Source organism: Ptychodera flava, chromosome 8, assembly GCF_041260155.1.
Source record: "Ptychodera flava strain L36383 chromosome 8, AS_Pfla_20210202, whole genome shotgun sequence".
Lineage (NCBI taxonomy): Eukaryota > Metazoa > Hemichordata > Enteropneusta > Ptychoderidae > Ptychodera > Ptychodera flava.
In genome coordinates this window covers 26,135,091-26,160,172 of record NC_091935.1, presented here as the reverse complement: position 1 = coordinate 26,160,172, position 25,082 = coordinate 26,135,091, and the positions used below count along the sequence as shown (strand labels likewise).

The following is a 25,082-nucleotide window of genomic DNA, read 5'->3' as shown; positions in this document are numbered from 1 at the left end:
AGCATTTACAAGTAATATAAGTGATGATAACGTGTATTTTGAGAGAGCAAGGTTACAGAATTAAGTCATGCATAAGAGACACGATATCACCAACAAACTACTTTTAAAGATGGCTGACTCCGACGACGACTCCGTTACTAGTGGAGAAAGTGTCGATTCTGACACTCAGGTGGGTTTCTGTGCCACGAAAATCTATGTTGTCATTTGATAAACGTATGTTCACTCATTCGCTCTTTTGTCTTTCGCCCTCTGAACAGCTTCGACGTGCGTTCAGTCGTGGAGAACTCAAGCCCGGCCTCCTTGTTCCAGCACGTGCTCCGAGGCGACACGTGAATAATACGGTAAGTGTATATTGTACTCAGAAGGTGAGCCAGCTGCTTGATTTTCCGTGGGTTCGAATAAGATTAACTGATCCATTTAATAAAACAATATCATTTGTGAATCGGTGCAGGAGAAACGTTATGCGAGATCGATATAGTGTCAAATTGTCAAAATGTTACAACCTGTTAATGGTTTTGCTACACTGTATCCATATCTATAATTGTTGAATATCAGGACGGAACTGCAGCATGCACCAAAAGTACACAATCCGTTCATTTTGCTTACATTGTTTTACCTCAAATTTTTAGGAAGGAATGAAAGACAAAGTTGACACCTTCAAGAAAAGCCTTGATTGGATAGAAAGAATGGAAATAACAGTTACAGCCAAGGATTCTGAAGAGGGAGCTGATGAAAACAGTGATGACATAAACGATGATTTCAAAAGAGAATTGAAATTGTGAGTGTGTAGTATCTTCTTACACAAGGTGTATATAAAGTGCTAATACTACCTTGCTTAAATTTGCAAGCCATGTAAAACCGATGGTATACCAAAGAGTTGCCGTGTACCACTACCATTAGGATATCTTGCTAGTCAAATTTTCATGACAACACATATTGGATATCTGTGTCTCAAGTGTAGAATTTGTTGTATTTGAATCCGAAACTTTCCACTCGAGCTCATCTAGCAAAGAAAAGTTTATATAGAAACCACTCAACCACATCTCTCTGAACTCTAAAATTGCCTCTGTTGGGACACTTTCAGAGAATATTTTACTTCTGATTGTTTCAATGCAGAGCAATACATTTACAGGAGTTTCAATTTCACATTCAATTATTTTCAGTTATCACCAGGCTCAAGCAGCTGTATTGCAGGCTTTGCCAAAGTTACACAAATTGAAACTGCCAACGAAAAGGCCTGAAGACTACTTTGCAGAAATGGCCAAAACAGATGATCACATGAGAAAGGTAAGGACATTTTTAACCTCAAAGAAAGACATGCTTGTACTTGTATTTCATAGTAATGAAAATAAAATGAGCGTGTTCCTCAAAGCACAAACTATAACTGTCTAGTTGCAATTTTCCATCTACTACATCGCAAAAGAAGCAATTGCGTAAGGTCAGTCATGGTTTCATCCAGGATGGCATTATCAGGGGGGGATTTTCTCCCTTCATCAGAAAATTTAGGTGGGATTTCACCAGTTTATTTGTTCTAATTGTATCTCTAACATGTGACTGGCACCATTTCATGGGGGTTGGGGGCTGGGAGGGCTGGTCACCCCTTTACAAATTACTAGGGGTTGCCAACATGTCAACAGAGGGGGCATCTCCCATCCCCTTGTCTTGATGAAACACTGAAGGTATGTATTTACTTGACTCCTTTTAACAATGGACATTGATGATAATGGGTGTTAGCTTTCATGGGAGAATTGGGAGTACCCAGGCACAACCCTCGACAAGGAGCTGATTGGATCTCTGTGTATCATTTCCCCTCCACAGGTCAGGCAGAAACTTCTGAGCAAGCAGTTGTCTATAGAGAGGTCAGAAAAAGCCAAGAAACTCAGAGAGCTGAGGAAGTATGGTAAAAAGGTACGTTGTGCAATTGTAAGGTTTCTGACTTCTGATTTCAGTGTTTCCCCACCTACTCTTGTCTCTGTGGATGTCAGACTGAAATGATGAGACATTTGACTTTGTAGTAAAGAGTAATGTGCCATCAGTACAGGTTACACACACAAATGTGGCTCAACAGTGGTTTCAGATTAACAGTATACCACAGCAGTAATGGTGGTTTACCGTTTTTATTTCCTTGAAAAAACGTACCAAAACCTTGATGCTATCACCCATAATTGTTGTTTTGTCATTCATAAGAAAAAACCCTTTAACTCCACAGCCTTCATGTTACCTGTTGAAACTATTTTACTTGTTAAGGCTTTGAATATTGTAAAATTAGTGGAAAATTTTTGTCAATAGATTCTGCACTATGTGTTTACTCTGAACCATACAATGTACATATTTGGGTCAACCAGTCACTCTACAGTAGGACTACTAGTATGTTGCAGTAGAATTGTTCGCAAACAAACAAGGTTTCGTTTGTTCCATCTTACAGGTCCAACGCGAAGTACTCCAGAAGAGACGGAAAGAAAAGAAGGAACTCTTAGAATCTGTCAAAAAGTTTCGAAAAGGTAACAGATGAAACATTGAATCTTGAACGTTGATTATTCTTTCTTCTATTTCACACAAAGATTTACTGAATCTTCCAAGTTACTTCCTTGCTGCTTGACCCTAAAGTGTTAAGTATTGCCTTTCAGGTCAAAGGGATAAGTTAGATTTTGCTGACGATACAAATATCATGCCACCCAATGAATTCAAGGGAAAGGCAAAGAAAGGAGGAAAACCGATGATGTCCACAAAGAGTAAACCTCAGTAAGTAATAGACATTTTTTTAATGTACATTATGTCATTATCAGTGCTTGAAATCATGCAAAAATTAATTATTGGCAGAAATAGTCAGGAATTATAAGAAAAGAATTAAAATATTCATGTATCATTGACCAGTTGAAATAATTTAAATTTCTTACAAGGTAATGAACTCACATGATGCTCATCATGAGAGCTTTGTGAAAGGTTAATAGCATTAGTTTGATTTACTTCCAATTGTTTTGAAATCAGCTGTGTTGTCGTGTATATCCATCATTTACAATGCTGAGTTCTATGATCTTAATTTTCTGTCAATGATGTTCGCTCATATTGAAAATTTGGTTCCACCTTTTTGGATGCTCAAACTACAGAGAAAGCCATTCTACAACAGCAAACACACATACAAGCCTATGATATAATAATGTTTGTTCAAGTTCAATCCGTCCCATTTAGCTCTTGCTTGGTGTCTTGTACAACATTGTACCCGAATCTCTTGTACACTGTACTGGTCTGTGATTTGGGGGGGGGGGGGGGTCATTGCTTAATGGGCATGGTAAAAAACAATTTGCAAAACGACTTCAGTGGTTCATTTTACATTTGTGTTAAAATATTGGAGTGATTACCAAGTATCGTGTATCATTATCATTATTAAAGGACCTGCATGTCAATCAAACCGTGATGGAGGAATTTTCTGAAAATGGAATTTATCCAAGATTAACCTCTTCTTGAATAACCTTGAAAAAAAAAACTTTGTTTTCAGGGTGAATCCAAAAAGATTGTTTAAAAACAAGAAGTTTGGCCATGGTGGTCCAAAGAAGAGATCCAAGTACAACACAGCAGAAAGTTCAGCCGATATGTCACAGTTTAGATTCAGAAAAGCTGGTGGAAAACAGAAGGTATATTTCATTGCGTAAACTGATGCACATGTATTCTATGTGAATGTTTGCAAGTTTTTTTGGCGTTATTCAATTGGTATTTATACTTATGAGAACTGCTCATGTCATAGCGTCAGTGGATTGTTCCTTCATATCCAAATCAATAATTCAGGATAGTTTTGATCATGTGAAAGTGTTAGCTTTAAAAGTTTGTACTGTGAAAAACTTTGCTTGAGTCACAGAGAAATCTCTTTTTAGGCAATTGCACATCAAAGTGTTATAGAGTGCACACTGCTACTTCATACCAAATTTAGGGGATAAATGAGCTGTGCCGTACAAAATAGGGTTGAGTGGAGTTTTCATGAAATGCAGTCACTTATGGAAATATCCTTGAAATCTGTCGAGAGACTAAGAGTGTTTCAAAAAGTGCAAAATGAAACGAATGTATCATTCTTTCCGGAGAATGAATCAGGATGGCTTTGTGGGCAATATTATGAAGTTACAACGAAAATACTGCGAAGAATGCACAAGGACATTGGCGCAGCGTATCACCCAAGGGCAATATCCGAGTGCATCGCTTGCGGTATTTTCATGGTAACCTTATTACACGTATTATACCCTTACATTCGTGACAGAGGAATCAAATTGTCAGATTAGTGACCATTTTCGTGCCATGTCAGTTTTGCTTATGATTTATAGCGCAAGTGTGGAATGCTGTCTCGGACCCGCTTCTGCAAGTTCTGGATGTATGTGTGCACTACACACATACGTCCAGAGCGCACACGAGACATGTTCAGCGTTTCCATTACAATTTCGAAAATTGCGTACGATTTACGCAACTGAGTTTTTATTTGCGTAAAATGTTTTCAAAATGCGTACGGTAGGAATCAGTATCTGAAGTGAGTTGGGCAGTCTTTTCTGTAGAACTTGGGGGGTTTCCTGTAATGCGCATGCTCTATTAACAAAAAAGAACAACCTGGCGGGTATCAAGGTGTAGCTGAACACTTGCCATGCCGTGAATCATGTCTCTAATGATCGTTGATCAGCCAATGAGTTCATGTTCAAAGAAAATACCTTCTGAGAGGCTACAAAATCAGTGTTTTCAAAGGGCAACAAAAAGCAGATACTGCTCAAAGTCCAGCGGGACCTCTCAAGAATGCAACCGACAGAGTCTAAATGGTCACCCGTAAACACTTACCAAATAACATGCGACGTAATGACCATTAACTGTATTGTGTTACCAACAACGTAGACTCAGACTCGATCGATTCTCGAATTTTTTTGCATCTGGAGTGCCATTGTCTGTACAGAACTGATTGACATGACGTTTTGTGATGATGAATACAATGTTGCATAAAGTGCTGCGGTCTGCTAAAGTCTAAAATGTTGCAATATCATGGTAAATGTCACTTGCAAGCAGGTGCATATGTCCTATTTTTGTCCTGCATTGAACCACGTTCAGGCAATGTAGTGCGAGCCAAGTACGTTGTGTCATGGGGCGGCATTTCTCAATGCGTATTAGTTTATGCAGTCATGATTTTTTTTGTGTATTTCCGAACAATTTTGCGTAAAATACGCAGGATTTTGCGTTAACGGCAACACTGCATGTTCTGGCACTCTTCAAACGAGTCCCTTGAAACCGTTCAACAGTGAACGCGCAGATATAGCCACATGGGATGGGGTGCCTTGAAACCATATATGTCATGGAACAGGCATTCCATACAGTTCTTTTAGCGCACGCAAAATTATATTGTTCTCAATGGTAGATGTATAATAATATTAATTATTAAGAGATTTTACAGTGCGATTGAGATTTTTGTCAAACATCATTTCAGTGTAATGTGTATTAAATATCAGCTTTCCTGGTCCAGATCCATCACAAAAAATCATAAAAATATTAAGCACATGCCCTAGGTATGTTGCAAGTTAAGGTTCTACAAAGTGACAAGTCATATCTTTGTTTGCAGGGCGGTGGGAAAAAGAGACTTGGTAAAAGTAGAAGACAAAAACCCAGGGTTAAGGCAAGACGATAGTCAGATCGATTCTGGAGGAGAGAATTTTAGCAATCAGCCTTCAAAGAGCAGCTGAACTTTTTAAAATCAAGTCCCTCTTCTTTTGAAGTGAAATAGTCTGTGTATCATCAAGAAATATTCCAAGAACACAAGTGTAAAGGATATTGACACATGACACATGTCGACCAATAGCATTGCAGATGGTTAAGGTCACTGGCTTGATTACATCAGGTTGAGCCAATCACAGTGGACCATTCACATGAATGAGAAATTCAAGATGTCTCTGTTTTACATTAAGAAATTGCACAAAGTTAAAGAAACTGGTAGTTGCAGCTTAACTATTTGCGAATGGATACTTCAACGGGATTTGACATCCGGTTTAACATTTTTGGTATATTATAAGATGTCCATGAATGATATATTTGTTTATCAGCCATTCAAAGTGCATCATAATTCTTCATCATGAGCATCAGGCAGGCTGTACTGTTTATTCACAATGCACATCACTTGAGGTGAGCTCACCCTTGAAAAACACATAATCAGGTCCCAATTTTGCATTCCACAAAACAACCCGAAAACCTTGGACCACACGTCAACAACAGCATTTGCACAGATGGACATGAGTTCAAAAGTTCTTTTCAAGCCCTAGAGAGTGTGTCACTATCATGTCTACCAGATTCATGTAACACTCACATCATGGCACAATGATGCAAAAGTCTTGTGAAATAATTCAATATTTATTTCTCAAATTGATGGAATACCTCAATGTCACTTCCCCCATAGTATGTACAAGTTTTCGCTGTTAACTTTTCTTGAAATAAACTATTTTGAATTGTCATCTTTTTAAATCCATTGTGCTTTAACTCCCAAAGTCACGCAACCAAGTCTAGCTCCAAAACGACAGAGAAAAAAAATACAATCCTATATTGCACCAATAAATGTACACATCATTGGCAAATTCTTTTGTGTCAATAACGCAGAAACTACAAGTTCATCTTTACTAGAGTTGAGACCCTACAAACTTGATGTTGTGTTTGAAGTGCATCACAACAGAATAGAAGTTGAAGTGGACGGAGCTAATTATCGTGGCAGTCAGAGCAAGGAAACATTTTCTTAATTCAGCTTTTAAAAAATTCTATCATCATCGTAAGCAAAAGTCAAAATTTTAGATGCATCAGTCGGATAGTAGACAGCCTGTAAAGATTAGTTTTTGAAGTAGAGTCCATTTGAAAGTTTATTGAAGATTCTCCTGCTGTTCCTTCATTCTCCATGCCGCATCCATGTATTTTGTGATCTCTGAGTTTTGTCGGGGAAAGTGTAATCGTCTGTCTTCCCGATCCTGTGGGATCTACATGGGGAGAAAAGAAACAGTTTGAGATTGATCAAAGTTACCAGACACCAGGCTCATCAAAGGACATTAAGAATAAAATTTAAAATATCTTCACTTAGTATTTCTGCTGATGTGAATTTGCCCTCAAACTATGAAGTGTAAGGAGTTTTAGGCTTCTCATATTAACCCTAAAGGCCAAGTATGAAGAGGTTTCAGGTCGTCATTTTATTGTTTAGTCTGAAATATGAGGAAACTTCAGTGTATTTCAAAAAAATGTTTGGCAATTTCACTCAATGTGCAACAGATATCCAAACTACTGGTGTAGTCCAATATGTTTAATTGGATTAGTTGGCTTCTCCAGGAAATTCCAGATGTTCTTCCAATTTAATGTTTTTGTTGTATCATGATATGTCCTTAAATATTATAATTTAAGTTTTTTTGCGGGTTTGTTTCTTTTCTTTGGCAAGGCAAAATCTCTGTCCGCATAGTCAAACATCAAAAGGTGCAATTGTTCTGAAAAACAAAAGAATATACTCAGATCTTCTAGAGGGAGCTGTTTTCTACGCTGACTGGCAGGGTCTATTGGATGAAATTTATGTGTACTGCTAGACTGAATAACTTTATAGACAACAAGGTTGAACACAAATGGACTCAAAACTTCAAGTTTATGAAAATACTTGAACAAGGACCATTGAACAGTCTTTTTCTCTGTATGGAAGTACATGTATGCCCTCAGTCAATTTGGCACAGGTCAAACCAATGACCATTTACTAATTCAATTGATCTCAAAGCAAACTTGTTTCTTTGTATTCACAGTAATTGGATACCGCTAGTCTCACAGAGCACAATAGCACATAGGCAACAGCAAAATACTGCACACATATGATTGATACAATCCCAATGTAAGATACAATGATACAGAATGGAGTCCGGTTTCTTATTACACCTTGCTTTTACAGTAATATGTGCAACCATGCAAAGTAAATAACAATGCAGCATTGGCACGCACAAAATTAGATTTTCCAACCTGTGCCATGAAATGCTGGTATTTTATAATGAAAAATAAAGGCCTTCTTTCAAGCACTGACATCAGAGCTTAACTGTACTTTTATTGTTATTGTTGTTTTCGTTTTGCAAAAGATCAAAGTAACCTTTTTGTGTTGAAGAAGCAAAGTGACATCACAGAACTATGGAGTTGCTGAATGTGGTGGCCCCTCTCTCTTCTCAAAATTTTAAAATCCTGGAGCAACTAACTGCTCAGATGTCAGAATTAACAAATCGCCATACGTAACTTGACAAAGAAAGACTGTTGAAAACCTAGTAAACTCCGGTTAACAATGTAACAAGGTACCATTGATTTGTTGGATCACAATGCCTGAATCGTTAAAAAATTTAAATGTAGCTGTACAAAACAACTGAACAACACTTGAACAACTGCACACACTCTTTCAGGGCCACTGCTTCAGGCCATTAAGTTTTTGGTATTATACATTCAAAATTGAATGTGTACATTCAGCTACAGGTTTTAATATACAATTAAATTCCATCTATTTTAGATATTTTTTGTCTGTGAAATCTTTGCTGTGTATGAATACACATGACATGTATTGACACTTACCAATGGTTTTGAAATCCAGCCGTATTCCTGAGCTTCTGTTTGTGGGAATGTGTACTTCTTGACAGGCTCCTGATGTGCACGGTGGATGATCCTCAGAAAGTGATCTAGGAAAGAAAAGAAAAACAAAATACCAATTTGAAGTCTAAAAAATCTGTCTTGGTCACACCAATAAAAACAACTGACCTACAAAGTATAAACACAGCAGACACAATGCAAAATAAACATACAACAAACAGAAACCAAGAAAAAAGTTATGGATTTCTGGTCATAAAACTAATAACTGATGTGAGGAGAGTTATGTAAAGTTGAAAGAGACAACATGATGTGGCAACCACACATGTCCCTTTTATTTAACCAACAGAATACATGAGATAAAATAATAATAGCATTGCTGTCAGATCTTATGTGAAGAAACAAATTGTTCTACCACATGCCATTCATTGGAATTTATCTCATCATTAATGACTTTTCCTCTCCTTCAATTCAATTTATGATTAACCTGAACAAGTATCATACTCAATTCCTTTGATGTCCTACACATGCTATTTCTGGTTCTTTCAAGTAATTCGGGTACAGCAGTGCACTACGAGGTGTTGTTGAAGAGATTTCATTCAGAGGTTTGATGATGGTAAAACATAAAATATTAGACACTTCAGGGCAGATGGCAGGGACCAGGGTGCACAAAATTTCTCTCTCTCTCTCTCTCTCTCTCTCTCTCTCTCTCTCTCTCTCTCTCTCTCTCTCTCTCTCTCTCTCTCTCTCTGTATATGTACATGATGGGACTTACCATCTTCCTCTCCATCAGCTGAATCATGCAATGAGTTGGGTTTGCCAGTTAAGGTATACACTGGAAGAAAAGATGAAAATATTAGTGCAACTCTAAGCAAAAATATACATTTGTATAATGACAGTTGTATGTGATCAATTTCTTAAAATATTTACAAAATTTCTTATATTGTTGTATCATAAAGGTGTTTTTTCATTATTGATATATCAATGAACATCAAAATTTACAAATCAGTAATAACAAGTACAACTTTTACAATATTTTTTCGTCACCAAAAGCGTAGAAGCCATAAAGTGTGGCAATGAAATAAATTTCAGGCTAGTTTTCAGGCTGTATTATTATAGCTTTTAATTTATTTTTGTGAATTAACATAGATACTTGTCTCATTTTTTGTGTATGCCTGTGCTTTAAACTCATCTTTCTTCAATTTGCCACTATATTTGGAACATAGAATGTACAAGTAAATGCATGATTGGCTTCTTGAAGTTAATTCATCGAATTTGTGATCATTATGAAAGTCTATTATTTCATCGTTATGTCAAGTCAAGGTCAGTATTGTTTTAGTACAGTGTATTTTGTGACGATGTCTAATTCGATGCACTATTGTTGACGGTCAACGATGTAACCTCTCCCTATCTCAGTAAATTGGGGCGTTGGATCCCGAGCATTGTCGTATCAACAATGCACAACTATTATAACGAGCGAGATTTATGCGGTGCTGATATGCAAAGTACATAAACACAGCTCTGTCGCGACAATACAGGGTTACGTGTACAGCGTTCGTGTGACTTACTTTTCCTAAACGGATTCACGCTGTACGTTGTGTACAGCTTTTGATGTCTCTGTTCCTTCTTGATCGTCTCTTCAAGGATAGCACTTTGATGTACAATATTTACAGGATCCTTTGCAGCCGCTGCTGGTTTTGCCATGTTGAAAAATGTCGGTGCTAGGAAACAAGGTACTGCAGCCGGACACAGTCTCGTCGACTATCGCTATGAAGTGACCCTATCTATTTACCCGCTGTGACGTCAGATAGCAACCGTCGTTCGGAGAGAGCGACCTCATCTGTCCAATCACAGAACGAAAAAGAGGGCGCTTTTTAGGACGCGGTATTTTTTCCCAGCATACCTCAGTATTGAGACGCCATCTTCCAGAAGTAGTGAATTGTACGAATTTTACAGTCTTTTACCAGTTTTTTCGTCTTATTCAACAAGGAAGTGATAAAGATTAAGCTGAAATAGGTGTCAATTACTGTTAGAGACATTTTGTCAAATACTCCGACCAAAGGTAAAGTATTATATTGTTTGGCTGCTGTAGTTTGTTTTGTTGTTGTTCATGCGGTGTTCGGAATCACTGACTCCGTCACAATCACACGCTATATAGTACATATATTATTCAGTCACCTAATAGATAGTGTACATGTGTTTAAGAATTTGTTTGCCAGTCCCACTTGATCGTAAAAACATGACAATGAACGAAAACAAAAACGTTGCACTGCAGTTGTCAAACGTATGCGAACATGCACCACTCTAACTGGGCCCCAATTTGACGTTAACACGGTTACAATGCTTTAACTTAACTTTCTCCTCCACTTCAGATACGTGATGACATGAAGTATGGAGTAGAATAAGCTTCATATTAAAAACGAACGACAAGACTTGTGTTCCTGGTAAAATCTGGACTCCTCACCACATCAGAGTGCGACCTAACAGGGAAAAGTATTACAGGAAGTGCGACAGTTTGTGGACACACTTGGAGTTTTCGTGCAATATATAAACAACCCATCTCTTTCCCGGTGGTGTCCCTTCATAATATCAATCAAACATGGATCAAGATTATGAGAACAGGCTGGTGAGACACCAAAACGGACAGACTTCTGTTGGTTCACCCGTAACATCTGTGAGTATAATTCTCAACATATGTGTGTTCATGGATATATTCGAATTGTGTGACCAGTTGCAACGATTTTATGAATTTACTTTAATATTATATTAATGTATTTCTCCTTTGTTTCGTTTTTCAGCCTTTAAAGTCGCCAAACTCGCTTATTTCTCCAAGCAGAGAAAACTACAGTGACAGGTAGGGGTTTTCAGTCTAGAATTTTCAAGCAAACATTGCAATGTGTACAGAAATTTAAAGGGCAAACATGTCCCAACAAGTACCATAGTTGGAACTTGTGTGCTGTGTGGACTATGAATGAACCTTGCCTGTAGAAATTTCTTTGGAAATAGTCAAGTCTTTTCTGTCTATTTTAAAATATTAAAAGACAAGGGAAACTGACACATTTGTGAAACGGAAACATTCACTGAGTGAATATGAGCAGCGTACCAGTTTTGGGGGACAGCAATATGGTCATTTCAGTGAGTTTGTCCATCGAACTTCACCCGTACAGGAATAACAACCTGTCTCATTCAAACTGCATTCCAATTCCTGGACATTTGCAGTTTCTGATTTTGTGTTCATCTGTTGGAAATCACTGTGAGGGAAACAATCCAGTTATGTTTATTTACATTTCCTTATTTCTGCTCCGTTAGATTCATCCCAAGCAGGGCAGGTGCCAACTGGCATGTTGGCTTCAACTTAATTCAAGAGCCGAGCAAGGAGTCACCCACGACAACAAGGAAAGCAAGAGAGGCCCATTCAGAGGCTGCAAAAGGTATGTTGGAGCAATGGCCCAGTACTGCACACTAACAAAATAGAAAAACAGATTATATTTTTTGTGTGTTGAAACATTACTGATGATTCCTTGTGCTTCAATTCATCAACTTGTTTTCATGTATTAAGAATGGCAAGACAATTTCCATAGCTTCTTTTTTGCAAGTTTCTGTGAGCACATGAAAGTATGATATACAAAGTGACACAGAACAACTAATATATGTTTATATTTTCCATCTTCAGATGGCTTAGCATACCACTGTCTACTGAAGAATGAACTGCTTGGTGCTGGTATTGAGAAGATCAAAGACCCACAGGCTGAAGACAGGAGACTCTCCCTCAACAGCCCAGAAAGTAGGAACTTATTTCAATTCAAAAGTCACGCCAAGAGGCCGTGTTCAGAAGCTGATGAAGATTCCTCTCCGTACTCACTATCACCAGTAGGAAACAAAAGGTAAGGGCTCGGTTTAGATATAGATAAAAAATCCTGTCAACACCAACCTTCTGGAATAGCCCTTTTGTTTTCTATGACAATTGCAGACGTTGCTTAGGGAACTGGAGTGAAAGAGCTTAAACCACACCACTTTCTCTCTATACATCAATGTCTCAATTCATAGACTTGTTCATTTTCAAAATTATATGTCCTTTTCATAACATGTGGCATTCTTTTCAGGGTTATTAACCCTTTACCTGCTAGACAGTATCACTTCCCCATGCGGTATTGAGCCAAAACCATATGTATTTTCACCCACTTGACTTGGCATGTTTACAGTATCTCTGTCTTCAGGGACCTTTAAGTCTTTGTTAAAATGCACCATATAGGACATGTTTTGCTTTAGTAGTTTTACCCGACTTGGCCTGACGGTGAAATATGAACTTGGCAGGAAAAGGGTTAAATTAACATTCAATCATTCCTTTTCTTTAGTAAAAGAAAACAACTTACCCTTTATTTAAAGTTTCAGTCTGGCCACTTGACTTGTGTGTTACAAGGCAAATTCTTGACATTTAGAAGAAGAAAAAATGCCATCTTATTTCAACTTCCTATGTGTATATCCCATTTTATTCCAGATGGATAATGTATGCTGCATATTTGATGAATTATAATAATTGCCACTTCTTTTTGTTTTCGCAGCCAAAGGTTACTCAGGTCCCCTCGCAAGCAAACACGAAAAATTTCCAAGATTCCGTTTAAAGTATTAGATGCACCAGAACTGCAAGATGATTTCTATCTGAACTTGGTGGACTGGTCATCAAGTAATATACTCAGTGTTGGTCTGGGAACGTGTGTTTATCTTTGGAGTGCTTGTACAAGTCAGGTGAGACTCGCAGATTTTTCTGTCCTTCAAGTATGAAACAGTCACATGTAAAGTTGGTGCTGCATAAGATTATTTACAATAACATGGCTTTTGATGTCCCAAACTGCATACGTGTTGACATAAAACTTATTTCTGACGAGACATAACTTTCTCTTAAACGATGAAAATTCAATCACAAAAGCAAACCTGCATATACCAGTAGCTTTTCTTTTTGATGCAAAGTTTTTGAAGCTTCATTGAAACTGCATTGTTGAGATTGACCTGTACGGAGATTCTATTTTATGAAATGAAATTTCAGTGAGACCTTATATTGTATTCCCCTTAGAGGTACAGTGTAGCATACAACTGTTATCAGATAGCATACTCTACTATTATGTATTGTTTAGTAAATAAGATGTTGAATCAGAAATATTAAAGGGAAACCTAAGTCCAGCGACATTGACCGTTTATCCCTTCCTATTTTCAAGGCAGGGTTCGCGGTAGAGGTCGCCACAGTCGCAAAATGCGACTAAAACTCGTTTGTGGCGAACAAAAACTCATCGGCAATCGCCACGATCTCAAAAGCGTGGCGACAGCTGATTTCTATAGTCGAAATTGATAAAACTAAACTGTCCAAATCTTAATGCTTTTCCACTGATATAAGACAACATAAAAAACTCTTTAGTTAAAGCACTTACTGGAAATTGTAAAGGAAGACAAAATACAGAAAACAGTTACAATTACATTCTCGCGATCTCGATCTCCATGAACTGGCATTCCGATCACGTTGATTAAAGATAGACAACCATAGCCAAAAGCAGCAAAACTCAGTGACGATTCCGAGCTTTATTGACACAGTATTTCATATCGCAGTATCAAATCAAATTGATTACACAATCCCTAGATCAGCGACATTTAGTGAAATTTCCACATTAATCATAACTTGAAAAAAGTAAACGTGAAACAAAGACGTCGTGTATGCTGTCGATCAACAGCATAGTGTGAAACGTAAACTAACTGGCATGGCATGTGCATTGACTGCACAAAAAAGCAAGTCGACATTGCAATATCAAACGGTCTACATCTTGTGAAAACAATGACAGACCAGTGAAAGTTGTAATAGTCACCGGTAAAAACTCTTCACTGATGAAAGGATAATAGCGTCAAACAAATGAAATTGCATATTTAGAGAAGGAAAACCAACGTCGCATCGTGGCCTTGAGTGAGAATAACAATGGCGGATGTGCGGAGTGGGACTATTCTATTTAGGTAACGGGGGTACGGAGGGACACAGATTCATGAAGGTACTGGCAAAACGTGCCATTTTCCTAACGATGCTGTCGCGGGAACTTCAATGTCTCATTGTTGTAACACCTTTTTAATAGTTTTCTGATCGGAAAAGCAATTTTACTAACTGTAATCATCTATTATACGCACATCACCTTTCTTTATCGGGGTTTAAGTAGGGTAGGCATGTAAAGTAAAGTGAAGTAAGCCTTTATTGAAATCCTATCCCAATTGGGGATCTTGATCATAAAGTACAATATAGGTTTTGCAAAATCAACAACAAAAGAGTATATATAGATGAGGATGTAACATGTTCATCAATATTTTACTCTTTTTCATTTTTATTTGGTCTGAGTTCAAACAATTTTCCCAAATCACATAATGATGATTTGATTGTTCTTGAAAAATGTTCATAAGGTCTTGTGTGTCTCTGAATGTGTTTTTACAAATGTTTAGTTTACTTAAAGATCATGTCTACTGTCCGTGTAGCCTTTGCAGTGAAAAAAGAAATGTATAGTCTCATGTATCTCGTATATATATATATATATATATATATATATATATATATATATATATATGTGTGTGTGTATGCATTTATGAATGTATTACATCAAAAACTTGAAGACTGAAGCATATTTCTACCAGCATTTAGTATGTGTGGCTAATGAAAGTTGCGTGTGGCTAATAAAATGAGGACCAAATTAGCCACACCGAGTAAGTGTGGCTACTAACTTGAAAATCCTACCGCTAACCCTGCTTCCAAAATCACCCTTGAATAAAATGCAGCTCAAATTTGCAACATAATTGCACGCGCCGACGACTACGGAGCGACGAAAAGAGAAGTTGAAGTAGACGACATTTATGGAAATGAGCTCGGAATCCCATGGGCGCGAAAGGGCTCATGGAGAAGCGTGCGTGACGTCATCGTGATACACGAACGTGTGTGACCGCTTTACCAAAGCATTGGAGTCTATGACTGCAGGAGTGCAGTTCTGCACGTTACGACTCTTTAATTCTCATCAGTAGCATAAAAGATTATTAACTGTTGTTCAGTTGAGTGCAAAAATCACTCAAGGAAGAACAAACGGAGTCAGCTTTTATCGTCGTCCCACAGAACAGCTTTTTCGAAGACAGTGGCTAAAGAAAGTCGGGCGAGTTTTTAAATCTCAAAAGATACAAAGTTATGTTCTACTTCTTTCAGGATGATTTTATAAGGGATTTCGGGACTCTGATACCGATACAAGACGGTACTACACAATGCGGTTCGTATCTTGACATGCTGAGTCAGCCTACTATCGCCGGTTTTAACCAGATAAATGTTAATATTGGCGATTTCGGGACTCTAAAATCCGAAGACGAAACTACACAAAGCATCTCTCATCTCGACAGCCCGGATCTGCGAAATCGCTCTTATATACACGATAAATATAGGCAATTTCGTGACTATATCTGGTAATATTGATATTACAAGATACTGGAATGACTTCTTGCCTATTCTCGACCGCGGAGTGACGTCAGTAGGTGAAACGCATACGAGCGAGGTGAATGAGAGATCAGACGATACAGAAGAGAGAATGATACAGAAATTGTGTGGAAAAAAGCAGAACTAAAAGTTATGTCATTTATGTATATTGAAACTTTGAATATTTCTTTGGTGGTTGAAAAATTCAAACTTCCAACGGCGCTGACGCAAAAATGACGTAAGAATCCGCAAGTACCCGGATGGCCCGAGGTCGAGAATGATGTGTCTCGATCGGCACGCCGGGTCTGAGAAATCGCCGATATTATATTTACCCAATAAATATCAATTGCACCGGGACTCCTAGGCTAATATCGATATCGATACCAGACGATACTAGATTTACGTGCACTGTGTGGTGTCGGCACGCCGGGTCTGCGAAATCACGGATATTTATCCGATAAATATCGGCGACTTTGGACATTAACTCTGATACTAGACGCTACTTTGTCAAAATGTGGGTAAATATCCGATGTATATCGGAGATTTCACCACGTGCCTAACAGTTCTGACCACCCGACCACCTCTGTCCGACTCTTAGTTCATAGCATCCGTGGCTGATAGTCAAGAATAATGTATGTTTTACATTATTAGAATTATTCATGCACGAAATACATTTTTTACATGTAAAGGATTTTTTTCATTAAATTTCCACACGAACTTTCATACACTACAATCGGAACTTCGTCGAGAGGGCCGATCAGATATCACCGTGAGTTGGGGATTGCCTTGCACGAATAACATTCTTTACATGTAATACATTTTTACTTGGCGATCGAGACCTGAACAGAGGACATATCGGACATCTTCAAGAGTTTTGGCTGGTCTTGTATGAAATGCATTCTTTTCAACAATAGACGATACTATAGTTTTAAATAGCGTGCAAATATCCATTATATCGGAGATTTCATCACTTTGTAGATCTGAGTAAGCCCGACTTCCTAAGTTCGACACCAACTTCGAAAAAACTGACGACGCTATACATTTGTCAAATTGCGAATAAATATTTTCCGATATATATTGAAGATTTCACAACCTTAAAGATCTGGCTAAGCTCGACTTACGTATCATGCACGAACCAAAAATTAATTTTAAGCGACTTATAAAGAAAACTCTGTTTTAGAAACGTAACGCTGAAGGATCGCAGAGTCACTCAGTGTCAGGTCTCCAATCCAGAACGGGGTCTGTACAAGCACAGGTGACTCGCTCCGCGGAATTACGAACGATGTGTGGAGATACCTTCCCATTATTACATATCTTGGTTCAAATTAGTATGGTTTGATTTCAGTGTGGGAAAAATAATACTCGATGTCAGAAATATCGCTGTCCGAACTCTCCAGAGTCGTCTTACAAACGCGCTAAACTGTTCACGGTACTCCTCCAGCTGCAAGCTACAATCGTCTGTATCGCCGATGACGTCACTCACGCTTCTCCCATGAGCCCTTTCGCGCCCATGGGATTCCGAGCTCATTTCCATAAATGTCGTCTACTTCAAATTCTCTTTTGGTCGCGCCGTAGTCGTCAGCGCGTGCAATTATGTTGCAAATTTGAGCTGCATTTTATTCAAGGGTGATTTTGGAAGGGATAAACGGTCAATGTCGCTGGACTTAGGTTTCCCTTTAAACAAGTGGATGTGCTATACATGACAATCTCTTTTCTATCTTATCATATATTTGTTTAGGTTACAAGGTTATGTGATCTTTCGTGTGATGGTGATTCTGTCACGTCAGTGTCCTGGAATGAAAGGGTAAGTTACTATTTGACTATAAATCAATACTGTGGAGAATACATTAACATTAGTCGATTGAGTGTGTGTACTGGGACTGAACAAAGCTCGAAGGACATTTTATAAGAGACATGCTGTTTGGTACAAAACATTTCATTGGGCGTGTCAGCTCATACTTTGCTATGCTTGGATTGAAAACTGAGTGATCATGATCAGCACCGTAGAATCGGTGTATGATGAAATGCATTTTACTAACTTAATGTCTGATGTACAGATAGCCTAGCTGATAAAAGTCTATAATTAACTCAATAACTCGTTATGGCTGATCTGCAGGGTAATTTAGTGGCTGTTGGAACACACAAGGGTCTAGTTCAAGTGTGGGATGCCATGGCACAGAAAAGGATATCAACATTAGAAGGCCATTCAGCCAGAGTTGGTAAGTCTCCCCCCTCTTTCAGCCACAGTTTTGAAAAATATCAAAGCAGAGAACATTTTTTCAAGGTTTGTTGCAGTCTGTAAGTAAATAATTAGTGAACTGGCAATAAGAAATTTACAGCTTCAGTTTTCCGTAATTACAATGTCACTGCAATTGAAGTGTGAAAATTTTTATGTCATGCCTACCAATGCAATTTCCAGCCAGAAAGTTAACCATTGTCAGCAAACGTTATCATCAGCAAATATGCACCAACAGCGGGCTTGATTCTAAACTTTATAAACACAGAAAGTTCAAAGATACTCAACATGACACAAAATGTGCAGTGCTGTTAAGATAACATGATATCGTCTTCCCACAGGTGCTTTGGCCTGGAATGCAGATATTCTGTCATCAGGAAGCAGGGACAGGTTAATATTACAGAGGGATGTCAGAACGCCCTGCATAGTGCCGGAACGAAAGCTACAGGGTCACAAACAGGAAGTTTGTGGTTTAAAGTGGTCCCCTGATCACCAACACCTTGCCTCTGGTGGCAACGATAACAAGGTATGTTGATTAAAGTCAGAATTCAGAGTTATTCTGTGGGTATATAGCTCTAACATGCAGGAAGTCAAGTAAGAAAGTCTGTGTACAGAAGAAACTGGCTTTTGCTCAGCTGTAAATTCTTTTAATCACTAATATGAGGAAACACTCATTGGAATATATCTAATGGTGCTTCACTCCAGACTTAGTAACACCTGCTTCCCTTTGATAACCAACAGTCCTACGTGATATGAATTTGGTAAATGATTGAATCAGGATACCAGAAGTAAAATATGAACTTCATGGCACTCTCTTTCCACAAATAAACTTGCCATTTGAAATAATCCAGCAATAGTTTTGAGGGGAAAAGGTTAGTGCAGAGTTGTCAGAAGGAAAAGACAAAAGTAGATAATAATTCAAGCAATAATAACCTAATGAAAATCTCAACACTTGAGCTGAGTTTCTAAAATTGACAGGATGTTTTACTTTTGCTTACAGTTGTTTGTGTGGAACACGTCAAGTCTGTCGCCAGTACAGCAGTACACGGAGCACCTTGCAGCAGTGAAGGCCATAGCCTGGTCACCTCACCAGCATGGTCTGTTGGCCTCCGGTGGTGGGACAGCGGATAGATGCATCAGATTCTGGAACACGCTGACTTGCCAACCTCTGCAGTGCGTGGACACAGGATCTCAAGTCTGCAATCTAGCATGGTCCAAACATGCTAATGAACTGGTGAGAGCTCATTTAAGGTCTCAAAATTTTGTGCTTAGATATTAAAATTTGAAATCAAAGGGTTTAGCCTTCCCTTTTGTGATTTAAGATTGTTTTCAGAGAACAAAAGTTAATCAGTGGGTAGTAATATTTCAAACTTTTACATGTTTTGATTATCAGTTTACTTTGTGTGTGCAGTCAAAAGATGATTTGAACTAGTTAAGAAAATTTTATTATAATCAGGTGAAAGATATATCCATACATTTCATCTTGTGTAATAGTAATTTTTTTTTCCAACTTTTACAAAATCATTATTGTGTCATTTTCTCTTCCACAAGAATATTCTTGATGCAACATGAGAAAATTTTCCATTCTCTTATTAGCAATATTTTTATATGATTTTCTGAAAACGTAAGTGAGACATGAAATGCCTCCTAGCATATTTTTTCATTGGTTTGTAAAATTTTCTGTGAACTTCTCAATTATGCATAAAGTTTGACTCAGCTCTGTGTTAATTGGAGACATATATTATCCAATAGGATGGGAAATATTCTTCAACCGGGGAAATATAAAATTTAATTACTTTTCAGGTGAGCACACATGGATACAGCCAAAATCAGATTTTAGTCTGGAAATACCCATCATTGGTGCAAGTAGCAAAGCTGACTGGCCATTCCTTCAGGGTGCTCTACCTGGTAAGTCAACCACTACGTGCAGTTGTCACAATCTTACATGTTAACTATGACTGTTTCTCTGTGGAACTGAGTCTGTTTTCTGAGTGTATTTTACAGTTAAATGAGAACTTGTTTTCCAATTTGACCATTAGAAAAGCCTGTTGGAACAAAGTGTTCACAATAAGGGTGTAATCTCTAGCAAGCAAAAAAGTCCACTTTTCTGTTTGTTTCTCAGTTAGCATTCAATCTCTGCTTCTCTACATCTAATCTGCAACTGCAATGACTACTGCTCACATCAACATATATAACCACAGTACATATTTGTTTCAAAGAATATCGTCAACTAGTGATCAGTCACACAACACAGTAGTCCCCTCCTTATCTGTCATAGAAATATTGAATGATTTGCATGTAAGTTTCAATACACTCTCACAGTAACTAGTGTTGACTGCTTCATGGTCTGAACAAAACACAAAAATCAAAAATAAGCTGTACTCAGATGCTGATTTCAAAGAATGACTACAGATCTTATGTTGATGAACCTGCGAAATGCTTTCCGTTTAGATTTGTACATTAGACAACAAGAACAAACAAACCCACCCTTTTTCAAAGCACCTTCCATGTTGCCATCAACTATTGCCGGGTCCTATGATCAATATTTTATCAGCATATTTCATCCATGGCAATGCCACTGATTGCCAGCTCCTATAACCAACATTTTTTTTTTTTGGCATTCATTCAGGCAATGTCTCCCGATGGAGAAGCCATCGTTACCGGTGCCGGTGATGAAACACTCCGATTCTGGAATGTCTTCAGTAAAACTAGGTCAACAAAGGTGAGTGAACGGCCAACATAACCCATATATCTTTAAGGGACTGCCATTTGCACGTTATATACTCTCTGGAAATTCTTTGGACTAAGTAGAAATCATAAATAAATAGCCTACAATTTTATATCAAAATTTTGGCAAAAATCTGAAAACAATTTTTAAGCATATTTTATGAGGGCAACAGAAATTAAGTTTGGCGCTCAAAGGGTTTATAGAGATAATAAATCATGAATCCATTCCCATCCTCCCCAAACTTTTAAGTCCTTAGAATTGTGCTTTATGGTAAATCAATCGCCATTGTATGTCTCTAGATTTCAGCAGTTTAACATCGTGTGAAATGTTGATGCATGTTATGAACAGAAGTGACATATTACAACATCAGTTCAACAGACACGTTTAAATTCTCGTGCAGTAATTGTTCAGCTGTCATGGTCAAGCAGTGTAACAGTTTTCAGAGTTGTTCACCTGTACGTGCAGTTTGACAAGCAATATCCCTACTGCCAATCGTGATATGATTAATTTTGATGTGCGTGCAGCTATCCAACTGTTGATAAAGCCAAAGTTATGTAAGCAGAAATTTAGTGTAATGAAAATACAAAATCAATGGTGCTTGGGTTAATTTAGCAGCATATTTCATTGTTGTGCCCATGGTATGATGGAGATAATTACAAGGTGCACAGAAATCTTTGCTGTCAATGAGAACATCACTTGTTGTAGATCAGTGTAGTACATTGTTTATGACAATATGGTTAACCTTTCAGGCGCCAAAGTCAATTTTGCCGCCTTTATAAAATATAGCCCAGTGAATTTTTTTCAAATTTTTGCCAAAATTTTGATAAGAAACTGCAGTCAATAACATGTGATGTGCCTTCGGTCCAAAATTATCAAAAAAATTTCAGAAAAATTCATAAAAGTTGGTAAAATGTTGCACGAAAGTTTTAGTGGGAAAAATTACTGCACTCAAAGTGTTAAAACAGATGATTAAATCACTCTGGCCATTGTTAGCTCTGTCTTTACTCAAACAGAATTTCTATGTGCATCCATTGAGCTTATAACAACAAATAGTTGGATATTTGACTCACTCAAATGTTTTATACACTAAATAGTATACATTGTATGCCATATCCGTTTTTCTCACTTTTTACTTTTTTAGGAATCCAAGTCAGTGTTAAATCTATTCAACCATATACGCTAGAGAGAAGACCTTCAAAGAAGAAAAAGAAGACTTACGAAACACTCTAATCATGAAATATTTATCATCAGTAAAATATGAAATAAACCCATACAAATCAAGGATTGAAGAAACTCAACTCTGCCAAGTTTCCCAGAGCAGCTTTGATGGGTTTTTTTTCTGGAGAAATGATTAAAAATGCTGCATGAATGATCATACAACTGAAGCATCATAAGACACAGAGACAATTTATCATATTTGAAGAGGATATAATTTCAATATTTCATAAGCTGAGAATCCAACACTGTGATGGTCATATTTTGTATGCAATATTTCAAACACACTATTTTGTCATCATGGCCCTTTCAACTGCCATTACACATTGATGTAATCAGTAAGTTTTGTTTTTCTTACTCACTCAGTATTTAAAAGTTGATATGTCTTTTCGCCTTTGTTTTGCTTGTAACACCACCTACTGTAAATGCTTGATCATTTTTACCAATCATTGAACAGTTACAGCCAACAAGATTGTAAAAATGTAGAGTTTTATTTAAGCCATTCCCTTTGTGTTTTCATCTCGGTGTACAATAAAAAAAAGACCCACATCATTATGAGTTGTGGTTTTGTAAATGAAATATTAACAAAAGCTCTCATCCATCAAAGTGTTACATCCACATGTTTAGAACAGTCAATGGGACTACATGTAACAGTGAATGGATTTTACCAGGTTGCCAATCAAGCTTGAAATGTCAGTGAATGGTTCACCTCTGGTATATGAGGTTTGCATGCTGTGTACTTTACCATACTTTAGATAGATTACATGCGTGGGTCACGGTGTAGTTGGATTATATGCGTTGGTTGCTATGGTAAAGCATACTTAAGACCTATTTTTCTTGAGTTTTGGTTCATTTTTGGTACTCTCTCACTTGCCAAGAGAAACAAGTTATCCTTACTGCTACAGTTGACACCAACAACAGGGCTCTGGTAACATAGGGTAGTATCATTCCTTTACATTTTGACATTTCAATAAAAACCATTTGTCACCATAGCGTCAATTCCCATAGCAACAAAATTGAACTTCGTTGCTTGGTGATTTGGACGTGGTGATAGCCTTCAACACCCTTTGGCTAGAACCCTGCCTTGCAGCATCGAACGCAATATTCTAACAACAGATAACACTATTAGGCTAAAAACTGAAACTCCAGATGCACATTATCGTTTAAGGTGGTTGGAAAGGCTAGAGCGTCAGTTATAAATTTCAACAAAACTATTAAAATATAAAAGAAGTCAACATTCTCTGTGGAATAAAAAAAACTAGACATTTGGGCACAAAGGCATTGCAGAGTTATAGCCTGTTAAAACTTCTGAAAAACTGACCAAATAAGAAGAAGTTGGGGAGTCCTTAGTGTATTAACTATGGTAGAGGTCCCCTAGCTTTTAATAAAATGTTTGAAAAGGGAAAGTCATTATTTGCTGTTTTTCAGGAAAGTTTGACAAGGCGGTGCTGGCATTCAGAGTGAGTGACTGCTATTGTAAATGCATTTTTAGATTCTTTGAGTGTCAGGTGTCAAAAGTGAGATTAACCAAAAAAACTGCTCTATGACTTCAAAAGAGGGGTGCAAATATGGCTTGTTTTCAACATTTTGACAGAATAACAGTTTCCCTACATAATTGTATACCAATTTAATCCAACTTTGAAAGAGATATGGACATGGAATTTTTACGGCCTATTAACAAGGTTACAGATAAGATTTGTACGGCACAATTTTCCTGTATTTGAAGTACTTTTTGAAATATCACATTTTGAAATTTGAAAGAATTTTTAATAATTTTTTGATATATAAACCCATGTAAAATCATAAAAACAAATTTTATTTACAAATCCTGCCGTACAAATCTTACAATAAATAGTGTCAACATATTTATAACTAATTTGGTAATATTAATACTATCCAATTATTATTAAATTCAAATATGTAAAAAAAATATGAAAAATTAAATTTTAATATTTACTGGTGTCATATTTCAAAATCATGGCTGCAAATATACAATTTTTATATTCTTTGGAGAAAATATTAACTAAGGGAGTTATCCTGAAAATTTGAACTAAATATCTTGATTCTAACACTTGAAACTTGACATTAACTCTGAGAAAAGAATCGGTGCAAAAATAGCCTTTCCAACCACCTTAAGGTAGCATGCGTTTTTAAAGTAAAAGACTTTTGCTCAAAATTTTCGAACTAAAATTTCAACTGTTCTCTTGTAAAATCAATAAAAAGCAGGGTCACGTGCAAAGTTTGGAACTAGCAAAACAAATTACCAAACATTCTGCGATATTAGCCACCATTCCTGTGTTAACTCTACAGGAGGAACTAAGAGGGTGAAATTTTTTCTTTCTCCAAGAGTTAAAGGCAAAAACGAAATACAAAACATTTAAAAATGAAAGAGAGCATTAAATAATAACAGACATTCGTTACAGTCTCAATTTATCGTATTTGTGAACAATCATATGCCAAATTAAGAAAGACTACACTGCTATTGGAAGACATCAGTGAATACAATTTTTCGAGTGTTGGATGTGAATATAATCACGCACAAGGGAGTGTGCATTTTCCCCTTAAATTCTAGTGAGAGATTACGGGATTAGTTTGTTTGAAAATGCTTTCCTACTGAGTGTATGCCAATAAAACGTACCCCTCTTGAAAATTGGTTTGAAACGTTGCAAGACTGGTCGAAAATCGCGATTGGAAGATTGATCGGTAAATTAGGACTCATGGCCAGAGTGTATTTACAACCCTTTTCAGAATTAGAGCGCGAAGCCACTGCAGTGAACTGCAATAAAACTGCTTAGGGATGGACCATTAGACCTTGGGAGGGGGTGGTCACAATGAAATTGTGAAAA

At 37.3% G+C, this 25,082-nt stretch overlaps 3 protein-coding genes across 4 annotated transcripts in view; 2 read left to right on the top strand and 1 right to left on the bottom strand.

Moving 5' to 3' along the window:
* Positions 1-29: 29 nt before the first annotated feature.
* On the top strand, positions 30-6,461 carry LOC139138898 (probable rRNA-processing protein EBP2). Its single transcript, XM_070707490.1, has 9 exons — positions 30-169; positions 258-341; positions 630-778; positions 1,164-1,287; positions 1,819-1,908; positions 2,426-2,501; positions 2,628-2,742; positions 3,497-3,632; positions 5,579-6,461. Exons 1-9 carry the CDS (start codon positions 68-70, stop codon positions 5,642-5,644), a joined length of 942 nt encoding a protein of 313 aa, XP_070563591.1. The 5' UTR covers positions 30-67; the 3' UTR covers positions 5,645-6,461.
* LOC139138900 (cilia- and flagella-associated protein 144-like) lies at positions 6,340-10,960 on the bottom strand. Its single transcript, XM_070707492.1, has 4 exons — positions 10,152-10,960; positions 9,359-9,418; positions 8,572-8,675; positions 6,340-6,971 (listed from the first exon to the last, which is right to left on the bottom strand). The coding sequence occupies exons 1-4, from the start codon at positions 10,285-10,287 to the stop codon at positions 6,858-6,860; spliced, it is 414 nt and encodes a 137-aa protein (XP_070563593.1). The 5' UTR covers positions 10,288-10,960; the 3' UTR covers positions 6,340-6,857.
* Positions 10,961-11,070: 110 nt separating this feature from the next.
* LOC139138897 (fizzy-related protein homolog) overlaps positions 11,071-25,082 on the top strand; it is a 32,184-nt gene continuing 18,172 nt past the window's right edge. Inside the window, exons 1-12 of one of the 2 annotated variants that reach the window (XM_070707488.1) lie at positions 11,071-11,257; positions 11,382-11,437; positions 11,893-12,014; positions 12,257-12,467; positions 13,146-13,329; positions 17,796-17,861; positions 18,174-18,276; positions 18,635-18,819; positions 19,294-19,527; positions 20,097-20,201; positions 20,923-21,015; positions 22,163-22,788. In XM_070707488.1, coding sequence (XP_070563589.1) covers positions 11,183-11,257; positions 11,382-11,437; positions 11,893-12,014; positions 12,257-12,467; positions 13,146-13,329; positions 17,796-17,861; positions 18,174-18,276; positions 18,635-18,819; positions 19,294-19,527; positions 20,097-20,201; positions 20,923-21,015; positions 22,163-22,204 — 1,476 coding nt within the window. In that variant the 5' untranslated portion in view covers positions 11,071-11,182 and the 3' untranslated portion in view covers positions 22,205-22,788. Of the gene's footprint in view, positions 11,258-11,381; positions 11,438-11,892; positions 12,015-12,256; positions 12,468-13,145; positions 13,330-17,795; positions 17,862-18,173; positions 18,277-18,634; positions 18,820-19,293; positions 19,528-20,096; positions 20,202-20,922; positions 21,016-22,162; positions 22,789-25,082 lie in introns of those variants that run through there. The other variant, XM_070707489.1, reaches the window with a different exon arrangement.

Bases quoted from the DNA above. Each gene is read 5' to 3' on its own strand.
- LOC139138898 (XM_070707490.1), top strand. From the start codon at position 68: ATGCATAAGAGACACGATATCACCAACAAACTACTTTTAAAGATGGCT. The intron at 779-1,163 runs GTGAGTGTGTAG...AATTATTTTCAG, and splicing joins TTCAAAAGAGAATTGAAATT to TTATCACCAGGCTCAAGCAG. The intron at 2,502-2,627 runs GTAACAGATGAA...ATTGCCTTTCAG, and splicing joins TGTCAAAAAGTTTCGAAAAG to GTCAAAGGGATAAGTTAGAT.
- LOC139138900 (XM_070707492.1), bottom strand. From the start codon at position 10,287: ATGGCAAAACCAGCAGCGGCTGCAAAGGATCCTGTAAATATTGTACAT. The intron at 9,419-10,151 runs GTAAGTCACACG...CTTTTCTTCCAG, and splicing joins CGTGAATCCGTTTAGGAAAA to TGTATACCTTAACTGGCAAA. The intron at 6,972-8,571 runs GTAAGTGTCAAT...CTCCCCATGTAG, and splicing joins GCTGGATTTCAAAACCATTG to ATCCCACAGGATCGGGAAGA.